The 23,008-nt window shown below is 37.4% G+C and overlaps 4 protein-coding genes and 1 long non-coding RNA gene across 5 annotated transcripts in view; 2 read left to right on the top strand and 3 right to left on the bottom strand.

Annotated features, from left to right (window-relative positions):
* Nucleotides 1–75: 75 nt before the first annotated feature.
* On the top strand, nt 76–3,283 carry LOC149961153 (beta-galactosidase-like). The gene is made up of 15 exons (XM_090175145.1): nt 76–149; nt 215–384; nt 452–602; nt 664–727; nt 792–886; nt 976–1,156; nt 1,222–1,402; nt 1,457–1,497; nt 1,568–1,692; nt 1,768–1,839; nt 1,902–1,988; nt 2,067–2,174; nt 2,231–2,365; nt 2,430–2,648; nt 2,720–3,283. The coding sequence occupies exons 1-15, from the start codon at nt 96–98 to the stop codon at nt 3,065–3,067; spliced, it is 2,031 nt and encodes a 676-aa protein (XP_090031271.1). The 5' UTR covers nt 76–95; the 3' UTR covers nt 3,068–3,283.
* Nucleotides 3,276–5,246, bottom strand: Rpn7 (regulatory particle non-ATPase 7). Its single transcript, XM_090175152.1, has 8 exons — nt 5,013–5,246; nt 4,671–4,876; nt 4,467–4,612; nt 4,191–4,410; nt 4,023–4,131; nt 3,795–3,963; nt 3,517–3,622; nt 3,276–3,424 (listed from the first exon to the last, which is right to left on the bottom strand). The coding sequence occupies exons 1-8, from the start codon at nt 5,149–5,151 to the stop codon at nt 3,356–3,358; spliced, it is 1,164 nt and encodes a 387-aa protein (XP_090031278.1). The 5' UTR covers nt 5,152–5,246; the 3' UTR covers nt 3,276–3,355.
* Nucleotides 5,247–5,383: 137 nt separating this feature from the next.
* On the bottom strand, nt 5,384–6,547 carry LOC149961151 (longistatin-like). Its single transcript, XM_090175164.1, has 4 exons — nt 6,269–6,547; nt 6,096–6,182; nt 5,657–5,757; nt 5,384–5,594 (listed from the first exon to the last, which is right to left on the bottom strand). The coding sequence occupies exons 1-4, from the start codon at nt 6,496–6,498 to the stop codon at nt 5,470–5,472; spliced, it is 543 nt and encodes a 180-aa protein (XP_090031290.1). The 5' UTR covers nt 6,499–6,547; the 3' UTR covers nt 5,384–5,469.
* LOC149961150 (uncharacterized) lies at nt 6,171–8,496 on the top strand. The gene is made up of 3 exons (XR_016480884.1): nt 6,171–6,389; nt 6,446–6,699; nt 8,294–8,496. It is a non-coding gene; the product is annotated as an uncharacterized LOC149961150 (long non-coding RNA).
* Myo10A (unconventional myosin 10A) overlaps nt 6,808–23,008 on the bottom strand; it is a 59,900-nt gene continuing 43,699 nt past the window's right edge. The window contains exons 21-37 of the mRNA XM_090175114.1: nt 22,908–22,978; nt 21,256–22,839; nt 20,671–21,016; nt 19,881–20,189; nt 19,671–19,792; nt 17,349–17,730; nt 12,674–13,336; nt 11,719–11,795; nt 11,563–11,645; nt 11,220–11,445; nt 10,980–11,154; nt 10,541–10,773; nt 10,411–10,475; nt 10,152–10,341; nt 9,714–9,797; nt 9,513–9,647; nt 6,808–7,321 (exon numbers count right to left, since the gene is read on the bottom strand). Coding sequence (XP_090031240.1) covers nt 7,205–7,321; nt 9,513–9,647; nt 9,714–9,797; nt 10,152–10,341; nt 10,411–10,475; nt 10,541–10,773; nt 10,980–11,154; nt 11,220–11,445; nt 11,563–11,645; nt 11,719–11,795; nt 12,674–13,336; nt 17,349–17,730; nt 19,671–19,792; nt 19,881–20,189; nt 20,671–21,016; nt 21,256–22,839; nt 22,908–22,978 — 4,862 coding nt within the window. The 3' untranslated portion in view covers nt 6,808–7,204. The remainder of the gene's footprint in view (nt 7,322–9,512; nt 9,648–9,713; nt 9,798–10,151; nt 10,342–10,410; nt 10,476–10,540; nt 10,774–10,979; nt 11,155–11,219; nt 11,446–11,562; nt 11,646–11,718; nt 11,796–12,673; nt 13,337–17,348; nt 17,731–19,670; nt 19,793–19,880; nt 20,190–20,670; nt 21,017–21,255; nt 22,840–22,907; nt 22,979–23,008) is intronic.

Here is a 23,008-nt window from a genome sequence, read left to right as displayed (position 1 = left end):
ACTAATTGAAATTGATAAAATTGAAATGATAATTTCCGTAGTCAAATATAAAAATATCACTTGCTGGGTAGCAACCGCAAGAAACAGTTATTGAAATGAAATACTTTACGTACATCGGATTTATTACTTTAATAGTTTTAATAGCAAAGGTATTTTGCATAATCAATATGTATATTTATAATTAAGTAAAAACTATTATTTTTGTTGAAAAAAGGTGCAAAGTGAAAGGTCTTTCTCGATTGGATTCAACCAAAACACCTTTCTTAAAGATGGAAAACCATTCAGATATATATCAGGATCGATGCACTATTTCCGTGTACCTAACCAATATTGGGAGGACAGACTACTTAAAATGAAAGCTGCTGGTCTCAATGCAATTGAAACGTTCGTATTTGTGAAAATGCTATCTTTATATTTTAAAAACTTTACTATTTAATGTTGGCTCCTATAGATACGTCGAATGGAATAGTCATGAAAGGGAAATTGATCAGTATAACTTTGAAGGGGATTTAGATTTGGTTAAGTTTATTCAATTGGCTCAGAAAATAGGGCTTTACGTTATTCTAAGGCCTGGCCCCTTCATCGATGCTGAACGAGAAATGGTATTAGCTTAAACATAATCTAAATTTCAGAAATTTTTTACACTTTTTATTAATTTAACAGGGTGGTTTACCATATTGGTTGTTAACTAAGAATAAAAATATTGTTTTACGAACTATGGATCCTGGTAAGATTAATTACATTGAAACTTAACATTAATTCACTCACATTAGATTTAATTATATAATTAGACTATATAATGTACGTGGATAAATGGTTCAGCAAACTTTTGCCTATGATGAAACCCTTACTATACATTAATGGAGGCCCAATTATCATGATTCAGGTATTAAAAATTATTTGAATTAATTACCAAAATGTTATTAAATTTTGAATAGTGTTGTTATAAATAATGATATAATTAAATCATTTTAGGTTGAAAATGAATATGGCAGCTATTTTGCATGTGACCGAGATTACGTAGCATTCTTATCGCATAAAATTAGACAAGAATTGGGTATAAATGTCGTATTATTTACAACTGATGGAGATGGCGAAGGTTTTTTAAAATGTGGACACACGTTAGACGCCTATGGGACAGTAGATTTTGGATCTGGTAAACAAAATCAATTGGGAATTTGGGTTTTCATATAAAAAATTTCCTAAAATTTTGCCATACAGGTGTTAACGTTACAAACGCCTTCGCGGTAATGAGAACTAAAGAAATTGCGGGACCACTAGTTAACTCTGAATATTATCCGGGGTGGTTGGACCATTGGGGACAGCCTCACGCTCAAGTAGATAAGGACCTAGTAGCTAAAACACTAGATGAAATGCTAGCCATCAATGCAAATGTTAATATGTAAGAAATTTACACCAGGGAATTTCAAAATATCTAATAATATTTTATATCTAGATACGTGTTCCATGGAGGAACTTCTTTTGGATTTACGAGTGGTAATTTGATAAATATAATTTTACATTACGAATTGACTTAAAATCAGGAATTAAATTGAATCAATAACAGGTTCTAACATGGGTGATAAAGATAGTATTTTAGTATGCCCAACTAGTTACGATTACGATGCGCCTATCAGTGAAGCTGGAGACTTGACACCAAAATATTACGCAATACAGAATGTTATTAAAAAGGTAAATTTTTTAGCAGAGATAAATACTAATTAGAGGATTTTTTAACCAATTATTTAATTAATTTATTAAATTTAGTACGCTCCCATTCCTGATATTGAAATTAAACCATCTATAAAAATTAACTTTGGACCTGTAAAACTACATCCGGTAATTTAAAAAAGTTTTTTTAAGAATTAGGTTGAAATTATAATTATTTATCATTATTTTAGGTACCAGCCAATTTATTGGATATACTTAAAAACTTATCACTCCCCGTAACTTCACCCACTCCTTTAACATTCGAAGAATTATCGCACGTAAGTACCCAAATCTTGGGAGAAAAACTAACATTTAGTTAAATTAAGTTCCTAATCCATTTTATTTAATTATAATAGGGCTATGGATTTGTTCTCTACGAAACAAAAGTTCCCGTTAGACTGTCTGATCCAGTGAATTTAAGCATACCAGGTGTAAGAGATCGTGGCTACATTTTTGTTAATGGGGTAAATATAAATTTAAATAGCTTCTGAGAACCAAAATCTAATTTTTGGATCTTCAGGAATTTAAAGCTGTTCTAGGAAGAGGTGAACAAATATTTTCAACTCCAATTATCATACAGCAAGATGATACTTTAAGTATTTTGGTTGAAAATCAAGGTAGAATTTGTTACGGCACAGGAATAAACGATACCAAGGTAAATAATCTATCAATTTTAAATGATTTTATATTGAATCTGAATGTTTTGTTTGTTTTAAAAGGGAATTATTGGAGATGTTAAATTAGGATCCTTCTCTTTGAAAAATTGGACAATCTATCCCCCTAAAGTTGAGAAATTAACCGAAGTTGTTTTCAACAAAAATAACTATAACACTAAATCTAGCGGAACTACAGAACCTGGCGTTTTTATTGCCCAATTTAATTTACCCAACGATACTAAACCTAGTGATACATTCCTTAAACTAGATGGATGGACTAAGGTAAAACTAAAATTCCATTAAAATGACCTAATATTTAAAAAATTACGAATGATTTTAACTTATCTCTAAAGGGTGTTGCCTGGATAAATGGATTTAACTTGGGTCGTTACTGGCCAAATGTGGGACCTCAAGTTACATTGTACGTGCCTGGAGTTTATCTAAATCCGTACCCTAAAGTCAATTCAATAGCCATACTGGAACTAGAAGAGGCACCATGCCAATTCTATCCTAAGCGGGGTTGTATGGTACAATTTGTCAATACACCAATTATTAATGCAACAACACCATCGTTACATAAAGGATATTATCTAAAAAAACTGGATAAATTATCCAAAATGATGCATACACAAATAGGACCCCATCAGTATTCGAAAGAAACAAACGATACTTTGAAAATGGTTTGTGACTCAATGAAATAGTATTAAAGTTAATTCAAAATTATTTTGATCAAATGTTATGTAAAAATACCAATCAAATATATTGTAAAAAGGCCGATCAATTGTAACGGAAAAAGGCTGATCAAATGTAATGGAATATCGCCGATCAAATGTAACGGAAAAAGGTTGATGAAATGTAAAGAAAAAGTTAAAGCACTTTATGTGATATTGAAATTAAAAAATCTTTTAGCGAAGAAACCGGCACATTTTTTATTTAAAAAAGCCTCGGAAGTTAGGGCCAAAGGGTGAACAAAAAATACAAAACTCTAATTAAATATTAATAACACGACTTAGTTTTTGAACTCTATTTAGTAAAATATCGCCTTGCTTAATGCACCCCTATAAAAAAACAGAGACAACCAGTTTTAGACAAGCTCATGTAGCTTACAAATGAATACCCAAACACATAAAAATAATTCATAAAACCTAACCTGATATTGATAGTTTTTGCTGTCTGGACGGTTGGTTTCCACAACACCTCCAACTTTATCAATTTTACAATGAAGACGACCAGCTGCGATGAAGCGAGACAGTTCTCTGAAACAATATCGAATATATTAGAAATAAGTTGAATCCAAATATTGAATTAAACGGTAATGTAAATAAAAATACATTAAAATCTTCAAAAAATATATAAATATAAATATATATATAGGAAATTTTTTTATTTGAAGAGAAGGAATCACAGAACGAAAAAAAAAATACTAACTGATCTACGAAAGAAGTGGTCACTCCAAAAGCATCAGCCATATACTGCAACGTTAAACTTCTATATGACTCTAGCAGTTGGGTGTAGGCGTGAATCCTCATTTCACGAACGTAATAGCGAAAATGTTGGGTAAACATACGATCCCGTTTCATCAATTCCTCAATAATAGCTGCCATACATTAAATATATTACAAATAACAGAAATAAATGAAATAGAAAATAACTTACTTAATTTCCTGAAAAACTGATCATATTTGCAGTCGTAGAGGGAAAATATAAATTCCCGTACATCCGGAATTCCATGTAGAACTTCAAGGATTTCAGATCCTCGAACCACCTATATGAAATTAAAACTTCATAAAGTAAGAACAAACTAAGCTCTGATTAGAAAGTTACCTTTTCTCTGAGTTCAACTCTGGGTAAAGCGATCATACTGCACAAAACAGTGTAGGTTACAAAAGTTTTGTAGTCCATTAACTCGTAGCAAGTAAAAGTTGAGACCGTGTCGAGGAAAAGAGTAGCAGCACCTTTAAAATCTCTTACTGATAGGTTATATAATCCTTGATAAACTTTTAAACGATTTCGCCTATCCCAATCTCCACCTTCTTCTATTAGACTACAAAATTTTGGGCAAAATATTAAAACTACAGCGACACAATTGCCAGAGCTTACCTTTTCGCTTTCTCAATGTTTCTCGTAATTAGATCGTGGTCCATGTAGAATAGACCTATTCTTATAATGTGGAATAATAGATCTAAACGGTGCCCTAAGGAAACTGTCTTCTCATATGTTAGGCGAAAAGCTGTTAAAGCAGCTTCCTATGAGAAAGAAAGTTTGTAATGATCGGATCAATTTAATACCAATATAATGTTATACTCTATTTCCAATCCTGCTTAGATATTCAGACTTTGCAAGATGAGCTTCTCGTACTTCCATCTCCCCTAGATTTGTTTCAGCATCTTCAATCGCATCATCCAATCTTTTAAGCTCTGTTTCGTTTACTTTTTTCATAGTCTCTAATAAGGCAGAATCCATCGGCCAATGGAGATCTTTACATACCTCTTCGTAGAAGCTGGCCATGTCTTTGAAAATTAAAAATGGGTAAGACATTTCATTATTTGAGTTATAAAATTATAACCTTTAGACAAGTTTTGAAAAATGTTTAGTCATCATTTGACAGTGCCGAGGCTTAATAATACAAAGGCTTAAACAACATACTGTTTTCTTTGATTCCTTTGAGTAATTCCTCTTTCGCTTGGGTATCATTTTTAACTATGGTTAACAAGAATTTCTTCTGAGATAGTTCCAAATTAGGATTCTTTTCCAAACTTTCTTCTTCTAAGTTTTCTAAAGGCATTTTCGCACGGAAACTATTTTACCAAATCCGACAGTTGAAAAATAAAACCTGCGCGTTATGGTCGTCTGCTTGCTTTCCAACGTCTAAAACCCGAGAGATAGCGCTATATTCAGGTTCAGCTGGTACCGCAGCGCCACGACATATTGGCGGGTATTACAAACTCTTAAAAAAAAGTTGGCATTGAACTTTCTTGGGCATTGCAAGTGTTAGTTAGATTAAAAGTTAGGTCAAATGAATTTTCCAGATTAAATTTTTATTAAAGTGTATTTTTAACTTTTATAAATAACAAAATTCGGTAATTACAAACAAAATGGTAATTTAAGAAGTTGGTGCCGCGGCTTCGGCCGCTTGCTGCGTAGTGGGTCTTAGCGTTTTCTTCATTTCTGGATAAGACAAAAATCCATCTTTGTCACCATCCATTTCCATTACAGAATCGATACTTTCTGCGATGTAAAAACTCAAAATTATTCAAAGTTGTTCAAAATTAGTCAATCGTCAAGCGTACGCATGAGTTCTGACTCCGTAGCGTTCTTCCCAGAGGCATGTTGCATCACTACCATGATCTCAAGACCATCCAGTTTGGAATTGTCGTCGAAATCGTGCATTCTATTATGGAAATATCAGTTTTGACAAGCACTTCCATACCGCAATAATTTTTGGGTAACCCAGCAATATAATAAACTGTTACTACACTTTGATCTTAGGGATAGATCTGAGAAACGCCTCTTAAATGTTATTGAATTTTTATAGGCTAGCCACGAAATGATATTATCTAGATTACGCAACACTGCAACTACACTTATACAACTAATTCCGAAACCATTGATCGAAGCCATATTTAAATTTAGCAAAAGCCTAACATAAAAAAGTAGCACGTGGAATAAGTAATGTGCAATTGCCAAGGCCTAAATTGTAGGCTATTATTGCCATTGAAGCATTCGCACCTAAACATGTAGAAAAGCGTCTCCTCTTGACTAAGCTCCCCTTTGCCAGATAGTTCGATAACGGTTTGCAAGTCTTCTTTGACATGTCTGTGAGAAAAATCACGATAATTATTAGATAACTTAAAAAGAACATTCTTTCTCTTCTTGAAAATCAACGATAAAAAACAGCTTACTCGATATCGCGAATGAAGTCCTGCACGCCCCATTTGCTCTCAATTTTCGTCTTCAGATCGGAGGGACCAGATGGGGGGACTTGATGTCCGTGGTCTCCGTGGCATTGCACTTGCAGAATAAGTATAGAAATTACCAAAAAAACTTGACATACGTCACTAAGCCTTTGTCTTTCGAAGGACAGCATTTTAGGAATGAGAAAAATATTCTCAAAATCCAAACCACCAACCATATGCTACTCGTAAAACGATGACTGGGGAACTGATAAACTGAAATTTAACACGTACATCGTTTATAAAAACACCTGCGATGCCACACCTCTACCTACCTGTATTTCCTTTATTATAGCAATAAAAATGCATATAGAGCGTTTAATTTTGCATTGTTGAAATAACTTACCTTTTTCGTTTGGCTACAAAGGGCACGTATTAAAGTAAGATTAATAATATTAATTACGGATAAGAAATAAATACAGTCATTTGTACAAAATTATAAAGAGTACGTTTAAGATTTTATTTATCATTTTTATTTTTTAAACGCTCAAAACAATGTACAAAATGTACAGCAAAAAAAATTAGACATTTAAAAAAAATATCATATAAAATATAAAAACGCGTTTTATTAAACGGTTAAGGGCTTATGTTTAAAATTTCGAAGAGCACTTGTTTTTAAATTTTTTCTTTTGTAAAAAAATAATCGTGTATGTTTATAAAAAATAACCCTCAACTTACATTCTTTTTTAAAAAGGTTGATTTGAAATTGACGGATAAATTTGGAAGTTCTTTTTAACAGAATAAATAAATTCAGGAATTGTTACCTTCCAAAATTGGTAGTATAAAAATAACATAGTCTTTGGGGTTGAGATTTTGTGTTTGTCTCAGCAGTATTAAAATCGGTTTCACATTATATAGGTCTAAGAAATTCAATATAAAAAAAACCTATTTTTCAATATGGCGGGAGAGCGTGACGTCACGAGGGGCGTCGCCACGTGATCTGTTACGTTGTTTTTGCTCGGTATTGATGTATTGACGAATCAATCTAGAAACTTCGTGGGCCTAGAAGGAGTGGAAAAATACCATTATTTCAAGTTATTAAAGGCTAAATTATAAAAATTTTTATTTCAGTAAACTAAAATTAGGAAATAGGGCTTGAAAACCAACTGAATATACGATTGGTCGTATGTGCTATCACGATTTTAACCCAAACGTCGTGTGGCCCTTTAAAGGGATACAATCGTTTAATTTCAGCAATTTTCTTTTAAAATAATAGGGCAAATCTGTTATCACTAGGAGGAGCCACTTGAAATTCCGGATGGATTTATAAAAGTATTCTGTAGCCTTTATTAAATAACAAGATATGTTTGAGGACCATTTTCGCTAGAATAAAGCTGAAATATTGGATTTTATAAAATGCAATAAAATCTCCGAAAAGTAATATTTCCGACAGCTAGGACCTGCAAGTTACTATTTATATAGTGCTTGTTGAAATTATTGAAACTTTTCGCCTGTACCTTATGTTACAAGCGTGTAATTTTAACCAGGTAGCTTTTTTTGATGTGTTAAAGCTTAACAAAAACACGACGTTCTATTTACAGGTGAAATGTTTTAAGTTATTTTCATAAGTCCTAAATAAACAGTAACTTGCAGGTCCTGGGCTCTCTGATACATTACTTCTTGGCGATTTCTTTGAAGATGTTTTAAGCACCTACTGGTGAGTGAAAATATCACTACACGTTAGGGTCAAACATGCTAGTAACTAGACAGCTAGAGGGAGTAGAAAATGGTAGTTTATTGAGCTAGAACAAGGGGTGTCACCGCCAACTGTAGAGCAATCAATATCACATTTGTAGGTAATTTGGAGATTGGTCAGTGTGGATGATTGGAGAACACCCAACAATGGTTGAAAACTCAAAATTAACAAGGAAATCAAAAAACCAAAGGAAAATACCACTAATTGCTATAACAGACCACTTCAATAATATCATACAAGAGAAATGCTTAGTATGCCATTTCCTTTTCTTTTTAAAGGGCAACGACAGTGGTCATGCAGGGGGTGCTTGGTTTGGAACTATGTTTTCTTCTACAAGTCATAAGTTGGTTTTCCAAGGAGGATTTTATACAGCGCGAAAACCTTATTCTCCTTGGTGTAGCCACTTGGCGCAATTTCACTCTCATTCGCGAATTTTTAGATTTTCTTAGCTGAGTTAGCTCACGATCAACGAACCCAGGATTTTAGGCTTAACTTAATTTATTTATTATGTAGAAAAGAAATGAGTTAGTTTCCGAGAGTTGAACGTTGATATTTTCGATTTAACAATGTTTTGGAATAAAATTATTTGCCAATTGAATATTTTTAATTATGTAAGTTGAAACATTAGGCCTTGGACGCGGTAAATCTCTGCGGCTAGCCTCACCATGGATTAAGAAAATTCAATACCTCACACACTTGGTCCTATATCCCTTCTCCATTAACAATTTCCCTATCCCGACAGAATATTTATCTTTGTTTTATTACATTTCTTTTGTATAAAGGATCCGATTTGTCGGTAAGCACGGAAACTTCTCTTTCCTCGGCCATTTCCGCGACTAAAGAATGCGTGGATTTTACATAAAAAACGCGAGAGGCGAATTTATACCAAATAAATTCGGCCAATATGGTCGTTTATTCCCATTCGACCGAAAGAATTTTAAAATGTAGCCCAATTGGCGGGGTGATTTGGTATTTTATTTAAAAGGTATGTACTATCGAAGATCCATGTTTAGGTTAGGTTAGGTTAGAGTTGGTTAAGTTTACTATTTCAGTTTTGGTTCAGTTACTTTTCTTGACAAGGTGAAGATAATTATTATTGATGTATAAATACCCTCCTTTATTAGCTATCCGCTCCATTGCAAACGACTTCAGTAACTAAATTGAAAACATAGCAAAATCCAATTTATATAGCAGCGTTCGGTCGAATGGGACACATAAAAACCGCACGTTTCGGCGGAATTCGGTCGAATGGGACACCTCAAAAACCGCCTTCGGTCGAATGGGACTAAAGCAATATGGTGCTGCTTTTTTACAGAGGGAAAGGCTATGGCAGATAGCGCATGCGCAGTCGCTCTTTTTATCTATAAGATAATTTGACCCCTTGCATGGTCACTTGCGTTGCCCTTTAAGAATCTTAAAAAGTACCACAGCTGTAGTTGGCGCCACAATATTGAACTGGATTATTATACACAAACAATTGACACTGGAGCACCATACCTGATCAGTTTGAATACGAGTGATCTTTTGGACCATCAGATTACCACACTTCATGTCCAAGAACAAAGTACCATCTTCGGCCCTAACTTTCCTCGTGGATATGACCTCAGCGAATGGATATTTCCAAACAGTCTCCTGTGATTAAGACAACGAAATTAAGTATAATGATATCACATGATCATTAGGAAACAGTAGACTTACATGAGTAACGACATCGAGAAAATGAACACCATCCTTATTAAGTGCTAGAATATGCTCTGGTTGCTGGGTATCACCACGAATCCACTGTAAAAAAGCGACAAGTACTTCGTTAACGTAACCATAAACCAAACCATAAGTCAAAAGTATTGTTCCATAAGTTTGTCACTTTGGGTAATATTTTACTGAGAGCTAGTAACGGAGTGACGTCATCACAAGAAGAAAATCTCCCCCTAGCGAGGCGCTGTCAAAGGCTACGTGTGACGCGTTAGCAAACGGACGCAAAACAGCGACGAAGTCCGAAATGCAGTCTGTTTTGTGAATAGCTCTCAGTTAAACTTTTGCACGTTAAGAATAGGAAGTGTCACACTTATGTAGAAATATTATATACTTATGACCAAACGTAATATAACAATAATCGAAAAAGGGTAGGGCAATTACTTTAACAGCGAAGAAACAGGATCCAAACAAGGGCCATTTTTGAAGAATATCCAAACATTGAGCTTTGGCCTCCGTGGTATTAAGGGCGGTCATATCCAACCAATTACGTTGAACCATTTCGACCCATTGGGCCGGTCTAACGTCCTTGCAAGACAATACGGGCTTGGGTAATAAGTACTTAACCTCATCCCTGTTGTAAACAATCACCATGTTAAACCTCAACTCGACCAAAATCGATACAATTAAAAGAGAGACATACTTGGTTGGGACGTGGCTCATATCAGCGGCTCTGTGAAGTAACGCCGCGACTCTGGCTATATCAGGCTGTAAAGGTCAGGGCGATGGTTGAGTTTAGGAATTAAAATGTTATATATTTAAGTTCTACGTACCACTGTTGTTTCTGGAAGCTTAGACTCCGCTGGCATTATGAGCAATAGACCTTCCAAATAATCAGGAGCTACTTGATTGAATATGACTTCAATGTAGGAAGAATTATCGAGCCTTAATGGATGCCACCACACTGAGCGACAGAAAATTAAGTAAAACATTTGCCCATTCTTAAGCAATTCTGTCGTTACGTCCAATATATATTCCTCCTGGTTTAAAGGCATCGTGTAGGGATCTAAATACAGCGAAGATAGATAAGCAAGAGCTGGGAGGGCACGACGAAAAATTAACTTAAAGGCCGACTACATAAATCTTCGGTTTTCTCTTGCCTTTCACTGGAAGTAGGCTTACTGCAATACACGTGTGCCATGCAGTCAGCTTACTTCCAGTGAAAGACAGAGGAAACCGAAGATTTATGTAGTCGGCCTTTAAACCATTTACCTCCTTCCACAATGCAATACAGAGAGAATTCTTCCATTTCCGCTTCAGTTCGGACATTGAGCACGCTGCAGATCTCTTCCACGATATCTTGGACGACGGTGGTGGATTTTGTGTTGATAACCCTTTCCGTACCACCGGGTAAGCGATAAATTTGGCGTTTGGAGTTCCTACCAGCCTGTTGTGACATATCAATGGTAAAGTAATTTCATCGACACTTAAAATAAATAAATGGGAACGTACGGATATGGCCGCGATCTCTTCGATACTGGGTACATTTTTGCGTCCGCCAAATTTCAACGTCTTCCTCAGGTTGTGAAGGCAGACCAGGGCGGTTCCGTGGTAAGCCCGCCTTTTGTCGTAGGCGGCCGTTTCTAAGTACTTGATTAAGTAGAGTTTGAGCGCGTCGCCACATTCGAAATAAGCCCCTATTATCGAAAACAGTCTCCAACCACGTTGACCGCTGTCCCTGTTTGAGACAGAGTTATTACGACCAACGCCTTCTATTACCATCCCTCAAAAGGATATTTGTCCTCATGGTAACACATATCCTAAAAAGGCAACTTGAAATAATGGTGACACTTACGGCTTGGAACTCTTATTGTTTGTAGTTTGTTTCATAATTTGGCAATAGACTTCGTCCCTGAGTTGATTATGCTTGTGGCAGTTCTGATTAATTAGAGATTAAGTTAAGTACACGATTTTACACCAATAGCCCTGTGATTGTACAATAAGAACTTACGACAAGAATAGTGTAAACACAATCGACCTCGCTTTGACCTTTAGCCATGGGGTAGTCACCCATGTACCTCATTATGGCTAAGAATGAACAACAATATAATGTACAAAATATACTAGTGACGGGGGACATGCAGGCCCGTAGTCAGCAAGGGTGCTTAAGGGGGCCGGGGCCCAAAAAAAAATAATTTGTGCCCCCTCTAAAAAATCTGCGAGTGCCCCATCGTGCCCCTTTAAAAATAGCATTTTTCTCCTAGAAAAATATCAAAGTAAGTAAACAAAATCAATAAAAATAACGTATTAACATATGTTAGTCAAACAGTCCAAGCTATGTTATTTACTTTGGTGTACCTTGCTTTATTATATTAGTATCACTTCCACCATTTGAAGTTGAGTTTTAGCTGTAGCAGAAACAGTAATATGGCACGTAATTCAGTAGAAATATTGATTGGATTATACTAAGATTAATTTCCCGTAGTACTGTAGTCTATATGCTATTGTACGGTGTCGTCGTTTATTCAGCTTTACCCAATTACACTAACTGTGGCTTATTTAACTTTATTCCCTCCGTGTAGTGACGTTCGATGGTTCACAACAATAGAACGTTTTCAATTTGTTCTCAGTGTACACCATTTTATTTTCGCTATTGGCCCGGGTGAGGTTAATCAAGTAATTTTAAGTCCAAGTATGGATAAATTTGTGGTAAAAATTAAGACCGAACCAATCTGATTTAATTTAGGCCTATATCTATTTAAACCACATGTTCCAATGTCAAAAGCCAGTGTGGCCCCGCGCGGACCTATAAGCTCATTTTAAAGTATTCATAGCATCATAGGTCTTAGGAAATGAGTTTATTTTCAAGGGTGCCCCTTAGCAATTTTAGTGCCCCTTCATCTGAAAAATCCTGGCTACGGGCCTGGGGACATGGTCTTAACATCGATGGAAATTGAAGTACTTACCAATGAAGCATTCCAGCGCTAACTTATTAAGTTCCGCCAGGTCGAATTTGAGCAACGAAGCTTGAATGGGCGACTTGGTGTACTTGACCAGATCGGACAGCTCCTTCCACGTCCAGTCAGAGTCCTTTCCTTTCTTGCCTTTCTTCTTTTGCGACTTGAGCGTTTCGATCATCTTTATGGAACCCCTGATGGAACCGTCTCTGGTTCGCAACATCTCGTACTTGTCCAGACTTTCCCGGAAGTTGAATAAGGCGAATTGGAGCAACGAGTATTTTCCATCGTTCATTTGCGTCATTTGACTTATTTCGCTTTTGCCGTCTTCCGGACCGGAGTGTTCGATCTTGCTTTCGACCCACAGAGGAGCCGCGTTACTACTGTCCGCCGCGTGATGTCCATTCTGTTCGGATTCTCTATTGACGACAACGTGGCCAACCGGTGGTGTTTCTCGCGACTGTTGGCTCGTATTGTGAGCGTGTTTAGATTGTTGTTGACTAAGTACTTGCGCCTGCTGTTGGACGGAGGACGTGACGCGTTCCGACGAGACAGTCTCGACGGTTGTGTTGTGGCTCTTAGATTCCGGTTCGGGATGTCTGCCCAGAGGAGACACGTACTCGCAGGGGAAAATGCCACTCTCACCAGAGTCCAAAACCCCGAACAACCAACCTGGCGAAATTCAAAATGGTTTTAGTTGGATTATGCAAAGTAATTCATGTTCTTCGAAAATATAACTAGGCTTTCCGATCAATAGGCGCTTAAATAAACCCCTCTGTGTCTTGCCCCCCTGTTGAAAAATGGTGCCAGATCTATGCGTAGAAAATTCTCAACTTTGGCAGTATAAAGACAAACCATAGACAAACCAGTTATACTTCCAGTCGCAGCCGCAGAAACTCTATAATCGGCTATGAATGATCTTTTATTTAAAGGACAATTGCGCTACCTTTAATTGTATTTTCAATATTTGGCGTATATGGGTAGATTTATAGAAGCCGAAGGTTAGGATTTTCGAAATCATTTAAATGTTTATCAGGGACTATATAACCAATCAATCAGCCAAAGTGTAGGATAGATCTCTTACGAGAGAAATATCATCTATACCATGAAACATGTACCTTTGCAAACTCGACGCAGACGCCATTGTATGGGCGAGAATTTTCCGACAAGTCTCGAAAGTGTATGTTGTATAACGGCTCAAGATGTACCGCGTGAATTACTTTTCCTAACCATGTTAAATGTTAGAATTACACCGTGTAAGAATATGTCCTAATCAATCAATCAATCAAATCAGTTTTCCGATGTAGAAGTTTTAGAAGCTCACTATATGATAAATTTCGCCTCGCACTAACAAAGTTTCAATGGTCATCCGTTTTGCCATGACAACCAAAAATATTTTTCACAACAACTCAAGTTCAAACTCTCTAATAGCAGGGGGGAAAAATCACGGTTTTGTCATTTTTAAAAAATTAAAATTTTGCCACAACAATTGGGTTATTGATTTTACCCAATTTTGGCAGAGGATGGACCCTTATAAACCGTGATTTTCCCATGCTATTTTACGTATAGAAAGTTGAAACTTGAGTTTTAAAAACATTTTTGGTTGCTATGGCAAAACGAATGGCCATTGAAACTTTCCCTTTAGAAGCTTTCAAGATACACGAAGGTCTACTTAAACCCCGAGTTTGAAAAAAATCGGGGAGAACAATTTTGGACCATCGGCGAGAGCTTGGGAAGTACAGGTTTCAGGTTTCAAGCGAATAACTTCTCACCTAAGATATTTACTATACACTTCTGTTATCAGTAAGATATTTTCCTCCACACCGTTTCGACTTTTAATTGCTTAATTGAATTGAACCCTTCGTAACCTACTCTTTCGAGCAGTACGATTGCTTTAGAGAGAGTTGAACTCTGAGAAAAGGTAAATTTTTTTTTAATTTAAAAGCGATTGGGTGGCAATTTTCCGATTTACCTTTTCAAATAAAGTTTGAACTGCAAACATCACCCTCGTAAACTCATTTTGGGACAACTCAAGGGCAACTGAACATTAGTTAAATATGGATTTAAATCTGCATATTCTTACGAAATTAGATAAAAATTTCTATAAAATGCTTCTATAAAATTTTCTTAAAAAGGAGTTTTTCCTATACGAGAGAGAACTCAAGGTCGTGCGTAATAGAGGTTCTTTTTACAGGGCGACCTGTTGCGCAGTTGAGGGCAGAAATATTCTTGAAAAGAAGACCTTTCGTTGTTTGGCGCAAAGAGTGGATACCCTTCGATGACTCCGAAGAAAAGAATGGAAAACGCTGAAAAAATCATCGGCGCGTGGCAAACTAATATTTGTCTCTATTTTTTAAATCTCCCAACAAAGACACCACGACCGCCATCTGGCGGAATCACCGCAACAGCTGTTGATACGCGGATCTATGGCTAGACTATACCTTTTAAATATTACTTCATATTTTTCCCTTTAAAAAAACCTACCGGCTAAAAAGTCGAAATCGAGTTTGGGACCTTATGGGTACTTTGGGTTCCATATGTCCAGCCGGAAGAGTACCACACGTAATAAACAACTGTTACACCCAGTTTATTCCGCGTACAGCGGACATGATTGCATATTACGATCATAAATAGGGTTTAAATTTTATTACCAAGAGAGAGTGATCAGAAGTGCATTGTTATCGCTAGCGGATATGACCCATTGTAAATACATTAGACCAGCCCAGCTAAATTTCCGGTTACTCCCGTTTTAGGATTGAAACAACGTTAATTAGGGAATAACTGATGAAATATAACTCCAATGGCAATCATACATACATCAATTTTCGTAATATTACTATATACATTTTTCAACAAAAATGAATTCGGGAAGACTACAGTGGCCATTGTCTACTTTCGCGCTATTTTAAGCTGAACTCATTTAATTTTGTATTTTAACTTATAAAATTAATATTTCAGAGTAAAACAGCTTCTTGTTTAGTGCCTAAAATAATTTTTACAATTTTAAATTTAAAAGTAATGAAGTTATTACGTTTTAATTCGGACCCCCGGAGCTAAACAAGTTGGGCAAGCGCCCAAAATACCCTTTAGTTAGGACCTTATATCTCGTTAACTATTAATATTAGAATTATCAAAATTATTTTAAGCACTAGAGGAAGGTCGTTCTTCCCCCTTAACGAAATATTTTTAAATTTTCTTTTGATATATTTAATCCAAATTAAACCCACATCAATAATAAAAGTTACTCTTTAGAAACAAAATTATAGGTTTAGATATAAATTACCCTCGTTTGAATTATTTAAGACGATTAGAATTATGTAATTAAAATTAATAAAGAACTTAAGTTTCAGAAATGGTAGCATTTAAATAATTTTCCTTATTATTACGGTCATAGTTAATAAGTTTTTTCAAAATACATAAATTACCCTCGTTTGAACTATTTAAGATTATTAGAATAATTTAATAAAAATTAATAAAGAACTTACGTTTCAGAAATGGTAGCATTTAAATAATTTTCCTTATTATTACGGTCATAGTTAATAAAATTTGTAAAAATACATAAATTACCCTCGTTGAAATTATTTAAGACGAATAGAATTATGTAATTAAAATTAATAAAGAACTTACGTTTCAGAAATGGTAGCATTTAAATAATTTACCTTAATATTACGGTCATAGTTAATATTTTTGTTCAAAATACATAAATTACCCTCATTTGAATTATTTAAGATTATTAGAATAATTTAATAAAAATTAATAAAGAACTTACGTTTCAGAAATGGTAGCATTTAAATAATTTTCCTTATTATTACGGTCATAGTTAATAAGACTTTTTTTCAAAAGGCCAATTTCTATCAAAGTTCTTTTCAATTTTTGACGAAGTTTCCTCGCGTTAATGTGTTTCAGATGGTCACCACAGAATGACGGCACGAGAACCACGTGAAAATAAAACCTCTTTTGGATACAACGCTTCACTCTGGACAGATAGAAAGCGTCACAGTGACTTTTCGCAGCCTGAGATAAAATCCAGTAAACCACGCCTATGTGCATTTCATTATCAACAGCGCGTGAAATATTTTTTGTTTATTGAGGGGTCACCCCTATAGTCGTCATCCTCTGCCGTCCCCTCTGGGCCAATCAAACTATAATAAAACTATACCAAGTGACAAGAGACCAACACCACCCCGCGAAAGTAAAGAAATCTCTACGAACAGAGCGATTTAATTAAATTCATCCGTTATTCTGGTGATCAGTTCCGTCTTTCCCATTGGGCAAAAAGGGCACTGCCCTAGGGCCCCAAGATTCTGGAGGGCCTCATTTTTCAAATTGTGAAACCCAAAAGAAATTTTAATAAAAAAAATATTTTTAACATTGCTCGAAAGTCCTAAACTTCGTATTTAGTCGCGTCTATAGACAGGGTAAATCTAAAACGAATAAAGACTTTTGGTTGTTGGTATTTTTACATTCAGAATAAGCTTCTTCATTAGTAACCTTTAGTAGGACAAGTGAAACTATTTGAAGCGATAGTTGTAGATTAGAGCGTCGATGGACTTCGCACTGGAGGTTAGAAATTTGGGTGGAGTTACAGGGGTCACCCATAGCTTTGCCCAGGGGCCTCCAATTAGGTAAAGACGGCCCTGCTGGTGATAGCGTTAGTATGGAAATGCTAAAAGTGACTCTTTACCTTTGTCCAAATGCATATTCCTGTTGTTAACAACTTGAATGACGTCACCCTTCCGGAAACTGAGTAAGGTGGATTCTCGAGTGACGTAATCGGCGACGGCTCTGACGTATTCGTGTCCGCCTTGAGCCGAATCAACGCTGAATTGCTCAATCATGTTCCTGATTTGGTCGGCTTTGGGAGAGTACAAAGTCATCCAGCCACCGTTTCTCAAGAGTATTTGCAAAGTGCTGGTTCGCGGGACGGCCACTTCCGCGATGTCCTCGAAGCTTAGCGTGTCGAGGACTCGCAAGTAATCGCAGATGGCGTCGCGTTCTCGACGCACCAATCGGACGCCGTTGTGACTGACGCCAAGTAGCTGAACGTTCGGTAAATTGCGACCACCCTTGGTAAAGAATAAGACATTTCAATACGAGGAGGTATTAACACAGATACCCTGATCTTTTCCATAATATGAACTGATCATCATGTAAGCTAAGACACTAGGATCTTAATTAGTCAAGTGAGTACTACATTTGGATATTACCAAAACGACCGTAAGATAATACTACACTTTAATCGTAGCTGAACGCCCCGATAAGTTAATACTACACTAATCATAGCTGAACGACCGATAAGTTAATACTACACTTCAATCATAGCTGAACGCCCGATAAGTTAATACTACACTTCGACCATAGCCAAACGTCCGTTATGCTAATACTACACTTCGACCATAGCCAAACGTCCGTTATGCTAATACTACACTTCGACCATAGCCAAACGTCCGTTATGCTAATACTACACTTCGACCATAGCCAAACGTCCGTTATGCTAATACTACACTTCGACCATAGCCAAACGTCCGTTATGCTAATACTACACTTCGACCATAGCCAAACGTCCGTTATGCTAATACTACACTTCGACCATAGCCAAACGTCCGTTATGCTAATACTACACTTCGACCATAGCCAAACGTCCGTTATGCTAATACTACACTTCGACCATAGCCAAACGTCCGTTATGCTAATACTACACTTCGACCATAGCCAAACGTCCGTTATGCTAATACTACACTTCGACCATAGCCAAACGTCCATTAAGCTAATACTACACTTCGACCATAGCCAAACGTCCGTTAAGCTAATACTACACTTCGACCATAGCCAAACGTCCGTTAAGCTAATACTACACTTCGACCATAGCCAAACGTCCGTTATGCTAATACTACCCTTCGACCATAGCCAAACGTCCGTTATGCTAATACTACCCTTCGACCATAGCCAAACGTCCGTTATGCTAATACTACACTCCGACCATAGCCAAACGTCCGTTATGCTAATACTACCCTTCGACCATAGCCAAACGTCCGTTATGCTAATACTACACTTCGACCATAGCCAAACGTCCGTTATGCTAATACTACACTTCGACCATAGCCAAACGTCCGTTATGCTAATACTACACTTCGACCATAGCCAAACGTCCGTTAAGCTAATACTACACTTCGACCATAGCCAATCGTCCGTTACGCTAATACTACACTTCGACCATAGCCGATCGTCCGTTATGCTAATACTACACTTCGACCATAGCCAAACGTCCGTTACGCTAATACTACACTTCGACCATAGCCGATCGTCCGTTATGCTAATACTACACTTTGGATTTAAATAAAAGTGTACTAGTAACCTTATGGAATTTTTCTAAGCCAAAGTCTGCAAAATAAACACTACACTTTTTTATTAGCCATAGTCTGCGAAATTAATGCACTTTGTTTAAACCAAGTCAGTTAACTTAATACTACACTTATTTTAAACCAAGTCAGTTAAATTAATACTACACTTATTTTAAACCAAGTCAGTTAAATTAATACTACACTTATTTTAAACCAAGTCAGTTAAATTAATACTACACTTATTTTAAACCAAGTCAGCTAAATTACTACTACACTTATTTTAAACCAAGTCAGTTAAATTAATACTACACTTATTTTAAACCAAGTCAGTTAAATTAATACTGCACTTATTTAAAACCCAGTCAATTCAATTAATACTGCACTTATTTAAAACCCAGTCAATTCAATTAATACTACACTTATTTTAAACCCAGTCAAATTAATACTACACTTATTTTAAACCCAGTCAAATTAATACTACACTTATTTTAAATCAAGTCAGTTAAATTAATACTGCACTTATTTTAAACCAAGTACTACACTTATCTTAACCAATAGCTTGAAAAGTTAATATTACACTTCTCTTCGCCAAAATCCGTTAGAGTTAGGCAAGATCTCTCCCTAAGCCTAAGTGAAATATGTATAAAATTATTTTTGTTACTCACCGAAACTGGGAACAGTCGACAGAAGTAAGTAGGAAATTCTTTAGCCATATCTACTAGATTACGTTTCGCGGCCAATTTATGCTGACTAGAATTGACATTGGCAACTGTGACACCGTACGTTTCTAGGCAAAAATTTAAAATATTGTTCATCGTTAGTCAAACACGCGTTAAGCCTTCAAAGAAGTAATCAAGTATCAAGTCCTAACTTACCCATTTGTTGGGTTAACTTGCGTTTCTCTTCCCTATTGAGCCTGATACAAGCAGGGGCAGCTACATCCTGGGCGATTTGACAGAAGATCAAATGAAGTACCAGGGGATTGTCCAACTTCTCCGTCGGCGTGAAAACTTCCTTTCTAACTCGAAGTTGCCAAGGTACTTTGGAATAAGTCAGATACGGGGCGCTGTTGGGTCCGTACAAGGTCGTTTTGATATTATCCGAAGGTGACCTCTGGTTGGCGATATCCAAACCAGGAGGTGGAGCCGAGTCCACGGGCTTCAGAAACTCCGAACTGTCTTCGACTAACGGCGAGATACGAAATGAACATTTTTATTTCCGTTTTTCTAATTTCGACTATGTCAGTGACCCTCCAAAAGCTAACATTTTTTTTTGTTTCGTTATTATTTTGGACAAAAAGAAAAACTATTTAATTTAAAGAATCAACCGTAGGAGGGACTACCAACGCCAGTCAAGTGTGACGAAAACATTTGTACGAAAACGTGTTCCGAAGTTTTAATATTTTTCCGTAATAAAATTGGAGAGGAAAAGAAGTGAAATTATAAATCAACACCTTTTCCGAAATAATACGACGCTAATAAAGGGCTATTAATGTTTCTTAATTTTTCCTTACATTTTTACTCTTTTCAAAAAAATAAAAGGTAAATTATATACCCAAAAATAGCGTTTTCATTTCTATCGAAATATTTTATCAGATTTAACAACGATAAGATTTCCAAAGTAAAGAAATTGGGTTACTATAAGAAAGCAAAACCTCCAACTCACATTCTATGGTATCATTTGTAGAAATTCTTTTCTGATTAGCTCTGAACGGTTCTATGGGTTGAGGAGGTTGACTTCTCCTGGCCATAACCGGAGAACTAGGGGCGTAATAGCCGCTCGAGGCCGCCACTGACGGTGCGTGGTGATGATGGTGGTGGTGGTGGTGATGGTTGTTGTGGTCTTGAGGCCCCACTGGTGGCGGTGGAGGCGGTGGCATGTTGGGGTGACCCTTCTTGCGAGTGGGTGACGTGGCGTTGTGAGTGTACATGGACTGCGGTAACATGCCCCCGTTGGTGTAAGCGCTACGAGAAGAAGCCAAGCTTTCCTCGTAGACCACGCTTCTGGAAGCCTGCGTAATATTAGTTTCGTAAAAGGTTAAGCAGAGCGTTAATTTGACTTCCACATTGCAACAAAATTACATAAGTTAGCCACGGAACTATTCGGAGGAAATTAATATTGTTGGCGGGAAGTAAATTTAAATCTAATTGTAGGTACGCTTAATTTTAGAATTAAAATTAGGTTTTTTTTTCCTTTTTCCTAATTCTAGCAATCAAAAAAGCTAAAATGAAAAGTTCAACACAAACTTACCTGTGACGACTGTTGATCAAACTGCAACGGTAGTTGGCTATACTGTCTGGAAGACTGAGACATGCCATATTCCGCTTGTATCGTACTTGGGATACCCTTACTGGTGGGTTGGGCCAAAGGATGTCCCAATTCCTCCCTCCTTTCTCGCATTTCCCGACTAGCCCGTTCCATACGCTCCACTTGACTCTTGACCAAATTCTCCACAGAAAAGTCCGGGACTTCTTCCTTCCTCTCGGGTGGATAGACGAACCCTTGGTCGTGATTATTTGGTGGTCGATCTGGGTAGCCCTGATCGTAACCCATTTCGAAATGCCTATCAGCTCGTCCTCGAGGGGCCGCGTCCATGCTGTCGCCTCTTCCGAAGGTACCCTTCAGTTTGGCCTCCAAGATGTTCTTCCTGTTTTCTTCCAGTTTCTTAACGGGGTCGGCTGGTGGCTCCGATTCGGATCTTCTAGGCTGGGGAGATTCTTCATCCTTGTTCTTGGGGAAAGGGTAAACGGGAGCTCTGGTGTCTTTCCGAGTCGACCGGACGCTGTGATCCAGGGTTAATTGTTCCAATTTGCTCCTCATTTCGGAGCTGATGCGAAGTTTTCCAACACTACCGGGTCCTGGTTTATTCAAGGCGCCTTCGAAGGCCCGTACAACGTCTTTTTTGGGACTTTTAGTGGCCCTGGGAGGTTCGGACAAAAGGGATTCCTGCGACTTTTGGCTTTTCATCTTGGGAGGGCTGTGATCGGGTCCGTCCTGAAGTAAATTGGGTTCGCTGTTGAATCGTTTGCTGGACATCATGCTGGTTAAAGGTTCAACTTGATTCATATTAGGAATTTCGGGAAAGTCCACCATGTCCCGTTGATAATGTTGATAATATTGGGCTTGTTGATGGTGCTGATGTTTGGGACTGTCATCCAAAGCCGATTCGGATACTCTTTTAGAACGAATTTCAACTTGGTTGGTTTGATATCCTTGTTGTTCCATTTGCGGGGGTTGTTGAGGTTGACCGGGGATGGGTCCGGGTGCCCCGTCCTCTCTCGGTGGTGGCCATCTCCATTTTCCAATCCTCACAGTCTTGGCACGACCGTAGACATCCGGATAACGACCATACTCATCCGGCATAGGCGGTGGAGGAGGCGGAGGTGGCGGTGGAGGTGGTATTCCCATCATACGAGGCGCTTGAGATCTTGGCACGTACGCTTGAGGTGGCGAGTCCTCGACTCCGGCTTTATGCCTCAATTCGGACATTACGTCGCCGAAGGCGTCTCTATTGGAGCCGCTTCGGTTCTTGCTGGGACTCGAAGGCGTGGTCTGTTGGGAATTCGGTGTCATCTTGCTACCACCGGGAGTAACCATCGAAGCCAGTTGCAAAGACGAGGCACCCATTGGTAGCATGGATGGCTGGAAAGCGGCCATGGTGGCTGGATTCATAGGGGCTTCGGTCAGTAACGTCGAATTATCATTAACGGCTTCAGGAGAGGTTGGAACGGCATTCTGTAAAAGGTTCTGCAACGCGGCGTTTTGTTGAAGTAGTTGTTGCTGAATTTGTAAATTTTGTTGGACAGCAGTCGCTAAGAACGCTCTTTGATGCATCTAAAAATATTTCAAAAATTTACTTCGTGTGTCTTAGACACAAATGAAAATTAACATTTGATAAATACCTGCATCATCTGCTGTTGCATCATCTGCTGTTGAATTAATTGAGATGGACCAACCATAGGTACAGTCATTCCTAAGAAGATATAGAATTTCAGAAAGATGC

Source organism: Leiobunum rupestre, chromosome 1 (assembly GCF_980474605.1).
Source record: "Leiobunum rupestre chromosome 1, qqLeiRupe1.1.hap1, whole genome shotgun sequence".
NCBI lineage: Eukaryota > Metazoa > Arthropoda > Arachnida > Opiliones > Sclerosomatidae > Leiobunum > Leiobunum rupestre.
This window is presented reverse-complemented; position numbering and strand designations above follow the sequence as displayed.

Bases quoted from the DNA above. Each gene is read 5' to 3' on its own strand.
- LOC149961153 (XM_090175145.1), top strand. From the start codon at position 96: ATGAAATACTTTACGTACATCGGATTTATTACTTTAATAGTTTTAATA. The intron at 887-975 runs GTATTAAAAATT...AAATCATTTTAG, and splicing joins GCCCAATTATCATGATTCAG to GTTGAAAATGAATATGGCAG. The intron at 1,498-1,567 runs GTAATTTGATAA...AATCAATAACAG, and splicing joins TTCTTTTGGATTTACGAGTG to GTTCTAACATGGGTGATAAA.
- Rpn7 (XM_090175152.1), bottom strand. From the start codon at position 5,151: ATGCCTTTAGAAAACTTAGAAGAAGAAAGTTTGGAAAAGAATCCTAAT. The intron at 4,132-4,190 runs GTAACTTTCTAA...AATTTCATATAG, and splicing joins GAGTTGAACTCAGAGAAAAG to GTGGTTCGAGGATCTGAAAT. The intron at 3,425-3,516 runs GTTAGGTTTTAT...GTTTTTTTATAG, and splicing joins GCAAAAACTATCAATATCAG to GGGTGCATTAAGCAAGGCGA.
- LOC149961151 (XM_090175164.1), bottom strand. From the start codon at position 6,498: ATGGTTGGTGGTTTGGATTTTGAGAATATTTTTCTCATTCCTAAAATG. The intron at 5,758-6,095 runs GTGCGAATGCTT...TTTCCATAATAG, and splicing joins ACGCTTTTCTACATGTTTAG to AATGCACGATTTCGACGACA. The intron at 5,595-5,656 runs GTACGCTTGACG...TTTACATCGCAG, and splicing joins TACGGAGTCAGAACTCATGC to AAAGTATCGATTCTGTAATG.